The sequence below is a fragment of the Schistocerca cancellata genome, chromosome 8 (assembly GCF_023864275.1).
Source record: "Schistocerca cancellata isolate TAMUIC-IGC-003103 chromosome 8, iqSchCanc2.1, whole genome shotgun sequence".
NCBI classification, from domain to species: domain Eukaryota; kingdom Metazoa; phylum Arthropoda; class Insecta; order Orthoptera; family Acrididae; genus Schistocerca; species Schistocerca cancellata.
The window spans coordinates 554,914,612-554,922,758 of record NC_064633.1 but is presented as its reverse complement, the minus strand read 5'-3'; the positions used below and the strand labels follow the sequence as shown (position 1 = coordinate 554,922,758).

Sequence of the window (8,147 nt, the reverse complement as noted above, 5' to 3'; positions counted from 1 at the left end):
TCGTGGTAGAATTTGATGAGATGTGGTGGGAGATCATCCGTTCGTAAAATTCGAACATCTTGCACAAATTTACGACCTCTTTTTCTCTTAGGAATGATCACGGTGTCCACGATGCTGCTTGTGGTGGCGGTGAACACACTGCGCCAGACAGAGGCCGAAAACTGGGGGCCGCGGGCGGGGACAGGCGCCCGTATGGAGTGGCTGCGGGGGCAGGGGGCGCGCGACGCGGCGCGCTACGTGCGGCCGGGCCAGCCCACGGCGCTGCTGCCGCCGCCGGCCGGACTGTGCGCCGGCAGCCCGCCCCCGCAGCTGCTGCTCGCCGTGCCGTCCGCCGTGGGCAACCGCGAGCGCCGCGACGCCGTGCGCGCGACGTGGGGGCGTGCGCTGCGCGACTCCAGCCGCCTGCTCTTCGTCACGGGCCACTCCGGCGACGGCCTGCTGCAGGTAGGCCGAGCTCTACCCAGGACTCCTCTCCACACAGTGGGTTGCAAAACTCTTCCGTAAGCCAGAGAAGGCACGTTGCAAAATCCCGTGTGTGCTAAATGTAAAAACCTGAATCAGAAAATCACGAGGGCAAATCAGAAAGACTTTGCCTGTATTTTTTGTTGGCCAAAGTAAGATACATGCAAGTAATGACAAATATACATCCTATTTTATGTTATCATTAGTTATCTGCTGTATTTGCAGGTCCTTTGCCTCTCCATTTTCTGCGATCCATTGCTTCCTTCTTAAGGCTGCTGTATGTTGTACCGTCCATCCTGTCATCCAGTATCTAGAATCTCTTCCTTCCTCGCTTCCTTTTCCCTTCTACATAACCTTCTAAAACTGTTTTGATAAGTCCGTCATTCTTTCTTAATATATGCTCAATCCAATTTCTTTTTCTTCTCTTTATTACATCTAGTAACGGTCTTTTCTCTCCCACTCTTCTCAATACCTCTTCATTTCTTACTCTGTCCATCCGACTTATTCTTTCCATCCTCCGCCATGTCCAGATTTCAAAAGCCTCCAGCCATCCTCTGTCTTTCTTCCTCATAGTCCATGTTTCAGCGCAATATAGAACAACACTCTCCACAAGACATTTTGTGTCTCTTCCTGAGTTTTCTGTCCAGACCGCTGAAGAAAATTCCCCTTCTCTTATAAAACGCCTCTTTTGCCATTGCTATCCTTGTTTTAATTTCTGTGGTGCACTTCCAGTCGGTGTCTATCCTGCTTCCAAGATACTTAAAATTTTCATTCCATATTTTTTCCGTTAGTTTCAATGATGTCCACCAAACCGTGTAATTCTTTTTCCCCTGTGGCTAGAAGGACCATGTCATCAGCAAACCTCATACACCCTACTCTTCTTCCTCCAATTTCTACGCCTTTGTCGTCTAATGAGCATTGGTCAGTCATATTTTCCAAGTAGAGGTTGAACAGAGTAGGTGATAGACAACATCCTTGTCTTACTCCTTTTCCTACTCCGATCCAGTTTGTACTTTCTCCTCTCACTTTAATTGATACTTTTTAATTAAGATATAATGAGTTTACAAGTGTTCTGGTTTTCCAGTCCACTCTCTTTTCCCTCATTATAGTCGCCAGCTTGTACCAAACCATATTGTCAAATGCCTTTTCTAGATCGATGAAGCACATATATAGGTCTCTTCCCTTTTCAATAAACCTTTCTCCCAAGATTCATAGGAGCCCTATTGCATCCCTATTCTATGTACCTTACATTATTTTTCCACATAGTTCGCTTGCCGATTCACGCATTTATCCCATCACAGCGCTAAATTTGAGATACCCCTGCAGTTGAATTCGTCCAGCCTACTACAGAACCATTGTTGGACTTCTGTCTTTGCTTCATCGTTACTTGTGAACCGCTGTCCTGCCACGAACTTCTTCGGCAGTCCGAAAACATGGAAGTCACTGGGGGAGAGGGGGGGGGGGGGGCGGGCGAGTTCTGGAATGCATTGTGGGTGGTCCAGCATCTTCCAGTGAAATTGCCAGAGCTTTTCGGCAGTTCTGATTGCCACATGTGGTCTCGCACTGTCGTGGAGCAGAATCACGTTGTTGTCATCGAGAATCCCTCGGCGCCTTCGCCTGATGGCTGGCCTCAGACGTGACAGTGTGGAGCAGTGTCTGTCGGCATTGATGGTTGCACCTTGTGCCATGAAATCCAGCAGGAGCGGTCCATGGCTATGCCAGAAGGCCGTTAACCTCACTTTACCAACAGACGGCGCTGAACGGAACTTTTTGTCATAGGCGAACTGGGATGTTTACGCACCGTGCTCTGTTTCTTGTATTCGAGCGTGAAATGCAGTATCCACTTTTCATCGCCAGTAACAATGTGGCCCAGGAAACCTCCACCCTCCTTGGAGTAACGTTCCAGATGATTCACTGAAGACGTTATTCGCCTCCTTTTCATCATTTCACCCAACTGCTTTGGCACCCACAGACATGAAACCTCCCAGTACCCTAATGATCCGTGAACGAAGTCTTAAGCATTCCCATACGATATGCCAAGTTCTGGGAAATGGCCGTGATGGACACACACTGATCTGCTTCATCATTGCATCCACCCAGGAAATGTCAGTCAGCGGCGAACGCGACCTTCCCGACTGCTCATGGTCATGCAAGACTACACGGCATTTGTCGAACTCTCACCACCACCACCACCACCACCACCACCACCACCACCACCACCACCACCTCCTCACAGTTCTCAATCCCAGACAGTTTTCCCCATGTGTGGTCTGCGTTTCCCTGTAGATCTCCATGGGCATTCGTCCCTTGCCCCATAGAAAACGATTCACAATTCGTCGCTCTAACGCCGTGGAAGTTTGTATCACTACCGCCATCTTTAACAACTGACAGCAGCGCTGTGCGTCGGATCTACTGCCAAATAAGGCTGGTACGAACCAAGAAAGTACTACGCTGGGAATGGATATGTTGACTTCGCATTTACAGCCATTATTTGGTCAAAAGAAAATAGACGCAAAGACTTTCTGACTTAGCCTCAAAGTTGATAGAGAGGCACATTCCCTTAAGACCCAAGCTGAATTACTGACTGCAAACGGATTAATAAACATAGTGAAACTGTAGCGGTTGTTGGCTGCTGCAGATGACTGCTTGAATACTAATGATGGTTAATTTGCAGAGGTGTGGCAAAATAATTACTTTTGCAGACGATTTCTCTGTTTTCCTGCAAGTGGTGAGGTTTGTCATTCACCTACCTGTCAGCTGCTGTCCCGACCGCGTCTGGCATCTAGTTAATTCTCTTCTAGCAGAGGTTCAGTTGGTGGTTAATTGATGTAATCAATAGGACAATAGAAGGAAGCTAGACAGGAGAAAATGTCGGATCTGGTAAATCTACTATATTGTTTCTGCAATAATAAACAATAAATTGGCGGGGTAACCTGACCCAAGACTGTAGCTGTAAATTTTTGAAAACCATTTCCTATTGCTTTTTGGTGTGTAGATTGCCATGAATGAGGGCGTGTAGTGTGGGAGTAGTGTCAATCTGCTTTGGACGAACAAGCAGAGGGGGTAGGAGGAGGAGGAGGAGGAGGAGAGCAGAAAAGGAGATTGGTCAGGAGGTGGTGGAGGTGTATGGGAAGAGTGGTTAGGAGGTGGTGTGTAGGGAAAGGGTGGCAGGAGTAGTTGCGTACAATATATGTGTCGAACATGTATGCAAGTGAGGTGTTGGAGTAGAGGTTAGTACATGTGTGTCTAAAACAGAATGTAAGCTTTTATGTACAACATCACACCATGAACCAGTAAATAATCTTCTACCGAATTTGCCACATATACTGCTTGAACAAGGAGAATCAATACTGTGCAGGCTAGAAACCCCTAGATCCCGTAGGAGCTGAGATATTGGCAGAAATGGTTTTTCTGACGTTCATATACAGACGGCCCTGCTTGACAGGTGTGTTGTGTGGGAGTAGTATTGCCCTACCTTATTGTCCTGGTTTAAATTGCAGCCTACACCTCAGGCACAACAAAGTGTGTTTTCAACCCCGAGCATGTGTTATGGGACTAGTATTTGCCTGCTTTATCGACCTCTTTTAGCAGGTGCCGCACATGTAGTAGGCTATGGGAGAGGTAGGGTAGATAGAGGGGGGATGGACAGAAAGAGGGGGCAATGGGGTTGTATAGGGAGTGGGGGGAAAGGGAGATCAAGTCAGGAGGGGGCAGGAGGGGATTTATGAGGGGAGAGGAGGGGAGGGACGGTGAGAGGGGATGGGACGGGACAGATGGGGTGAGGTGGAGGAGGGATTTTATAGTTAAAGGGCGCAATAGAAGATGGGTAGGGAGAATGGGCAGGAGATGGATAGAGAGATAGGCGAGGAGAGGATGGGTAAGGACAGAGAGGGGCTACAGGGGATGGACATTTAGAGGAGCAGGAGGAGATCCCAAAGAGGGGGGAAGATCAGGTGAAGGACGTAGATAGGGAGGGGGGACGGACAGTGGCAGAGGGGAGGAGGAGATCAGAGAGAGAGTGTGGAGAAGGACGATATCGACAGTGGAAGGTGAGGGGACGGAATCGATAGGGAGAAGGTGAAGAGATGATGGTCACAGAAAGAGGGAGGAGGAAATATACAAAGAAGGGGCATGAGGGGAAGGGCAGGAGGCAGGTAGGTGTAGAGGGAGAGTGACCAGGTGGAAAAGGAAGAAGGGAAGGAGGAGATGTACACAGAGAGAGAGAGAGAGAGAGAGAGAGAGAGAGAGGTGGTGGGGGGTGGGGAGGAGGAGGAGTTGGACAGAGATGGGGCTAGGAAAAGGTGGGCACTTAGGGGGAAGGAGGATGTGTGTAAAATATATGTGTGAGCCAGTTAGTATTGTTGATGGTGAATCAAACGTTCTACGTCGACATACGGCTGACAGAAAAAGTTTTCTGCAGAGTGTATCACAAATGTCGGACCTTTGTCTGTGAAAACATGTGGTCAAAAAAACGAAGTGTGACACAGTCGCTTGACCATTGTGTTCTGTTGCAGGAAGAGCTAATAGCCGAGGCACTGGTGAACGGCGACATGCTGGTTGAGGACATGGTGGACACTTACGACAACCTCACGGTAAAGACGCTGCTCATGCTCAAGTGGACGGCTGACCACTGCTCTCAAGTCTCTTACGTCGTCAAGGTACGTTTTGCTATAACCGTGGTGTAGTGGACAGCTACTAGCCACGTACAGTGTCTCATAAAATTTCACTTAAGTGTGTAGATGGAGTTGGGTCGATATCATTTTGAATGAAAAATCCCGGTGAATGGCATTCTTCTCCTGTTCTCGAAAGGTGTTCCGCTATTCCGCGTATCCTGGATGAAACGGCGATCGTAATTCGGTGTGTGACGTTTTCTGTGCTTCGGGCCGATAATTAGAAAGTCTGAGCCTCCATTAGATCATCCCCCAAATCAAACTCGTGGATTTCATCGAAGTCATGTGACGAACTGTAATGGCTACATTCAGTTCCAGGTATCGGGTCCCAACGTTCATTCGTGTTATAAAGTTCTAGTGGTTATTCCTTCTGTGAACATCTCTTCATAATAAAATATTTGTTAAGCAAACGACTCGCAAAAGAATTTCTCAGTAAAAACTTCTATTATTACTTTTTATTTCATCCTATTTAGTATGTGTGAATTGTTTGTGAAATAAGTCTGTAACCGATGCACTTACTTTAAATTTTACGTGTGTGCCTCGACTCCTAAAACGTTACATCTAATCACTAGACTAATTTCGTTCGTCTGGTGTTTTTGTACTTCGAATTTTTTTTATCTCTTGTAAGATTTGTCTTTCGTTGTCTTGCTCTCGGAAGGTACGGACGGCATTCTGCTGTGCTCATTGTATAGATTATTATGTAAATGATTAGGTTTTCTTAATATAGTATGGAGTCAAAGTTTTTATGCCTTTTATTTCTAACAAAAACAATGTCACTTTTATATGGTTTTCAATTTGTGTGGTATGTCTTCCGAGGATCGCGGCTGGAACAAAGACGACGGCGGCACATTGTTAGTCGACGTTAATGACTGAACAGTTTTCGTGTTAAGTCATTACTTATCATTGCATCTTACTCTGTACTTCCCTAAGATACTTGTATCGGTCATATTATTTGTACCTTGCACGATTTTCGCGCAAGCTGTGCAAAGAATGATTCGGTCATTCGTCTACTAAGAATGACGTTGTCGTGCGGCCTACACCAGTTGGACACAGGAACGTTCTGAAGTTTTTGATGGTGGTTAATTTTCCCGTATACGCTGCATTCTCAACTTCACGCCGAACTCGGCACGAAGCATTGGCTGCATTACCACGCTGAGCCGTACATATTGTGGACAGACTACACGCGCAACCAGCCGGCCACTGTGACCGAGGGGTTCTAGGCGCTTCTGTCCGGAACCGCGCTTCTGCTTCTGTGGTCGTAGGTTCGAATCCTGCCTCGGGCATGGATGTGTGTGATGTCCTTAAGTTAGTTAGGTTTAAGTAGTTCTAAGTTCTAGGGGACTGATGACCTTAGAAGTCCCATAGTGCTCAGAGCCATTTGAACCATTTTTTAGAGGACGATGCTACCGGGAGAACTCGAGTGCTTGAGTCATTTTTCCCTTTCAAAAGTGGTGAAATGTCAGTTGATGACAAACCTCGGTCTGTTCGTTGTGCCACTGTTCGAACACATGGAAATGTTGAAATCATTTGTGCAGCCGTCAACCAAGGTCGACGGCGGACCATTGAAGAAATTCTGGAGCTGTCGGGAGTGACATGGAGCTCAGTGCAACGAATTGTGACAGAAGACTTGGGAACGAAAAGGGTGGCTGCTAAGTTCGTGCCACGACCGCTGACTGCAGAACAAATACAAGGTCGCGTGGAAGCATGCTGTGCTTTGAAAGAAGTCCTGAAATGATCCACACCTTTTTTTTCCAAAATTATCACAGTTGACGAAACTTGGTGCTATGCTTATGATCCTGAATCAAAGCAACAATCAAACCCATGTTTCTCACGCCGACCTTGCTTTGCGACGTTTTTGTTTCCTAGAATGAAGAGACACATGAAATAGAAGCGTTTCGCTGAGATGGAGAAAGAAAAAGACGGAGTCGCTGTCAGGCATCACGAAAAATGAATTTAAAAGTGTTTTGAAAAATGAAATAGAAGATTAGAGAAGTTTCAGTGCAAATAGCGAGTCCTTTGAAGGGGATTGGATGTTTGTGCTTCAAATGTGAATAAATTAGTTTAAAAAAATAAGTTCTGTTTATTTTGTAGTTTTTGTTTAAAGTAAGGAATTCTTGCCTGTCTTCTTCTAAATTGAAGAGTCTTCTGTAAACTTTGTTAACGTCCGGCATTAAACAGCCACCGATTGATGTCGTAGTGTTTATTTGAAGAAGGGAAGTACTAAACGGAAGTGCCGTTTCCTTCACGAAAAGTGTTTCCAGTGCTGTAGTGTTCTCCGTACACTGTTGCATGTTCCCAGACTCGTTAGGAGTACGAACTCACGGAGAAAATATTTAAAACATTCACTACTAGATGACGCACAGTATTTGTGCCGACTAATGCTTCCCTTTGGAGTTCAAAGTGGCATGCGGCAAGGTCTTGTCAAAAATGGTTCAAATGGCTCTGAGCACTATGGGACTTAACTGTTGAGGTCATCAGTCCCCTAGAACTTAGAAATACTTAAACCTAACTAACCTAAGGACATCACATACATCCATGCCCGAGGCAGGATTCGGACCTGCGACCGTAGCGGTCGCGCGGTTCCAGACTAGCGCCTAGAGACGCTCGGCCACTCCGGCCGGCAAGGTCTTCTCCATTTCATTGACGCACAGTGGGTGTGGTAAGCAAGGGTGCATGTGAGCTTTTGTTTGTATCAGTAAACATATCTGTAGTAGGAGAAAATACGGGTTTCAAACAAGTAGAAGAAAGTTGGAAAAGTGACTAGACAAAACAATGTGTCTGGAAAACATTAAATAAAGCCATTTCGCTCTCAACATCACAGGGAGTTTTGAGGTAAATTTTGCAACATCTAAGCCATGTAATAGATTCGTGTAAGAGACAGGAGTCAGTACTAAAATAGCTTTTCTGTAATTGTTGTATTATTCTCTTGCAAAAAAGAGATGTGAGAAATGGTTTTTGTTAAGTACAGTTTCACTAGCTAAAACATTACTGCTGTATGGCTGTACTTGTTAGGGC

At 46.2% G+C, this 8,147-nt stretch overlaps 1 protein-coding gene across 1 annotated transcript in view; it reads left to right on the top strand.

Moving 5' to 3' along the window:
* The first annotated feature begins 331 nt into the window (after positions 1-331).
* Positions 332-8,147, top strand: part of LOC126094598 (beta-1,3-galactosyltransferase 1-like) — a 38,555-nt gene continuing 30,739 nt past the window's right edge. The window contains exons 1-2 of the mRNA XM_049909068.1: positions 332-444; positions 4,977-5,120. Of these exons, the coding sequence (XP_049765025.1) occupies positions 5,013-5,120 (108 nt within the window). The 5' untranslated portion in view covers positions 332-444; positions 4,977-5,012. The remainder of the gene's footprint in view (positions 445-4,976; positions 5,121-8,147) is intronic.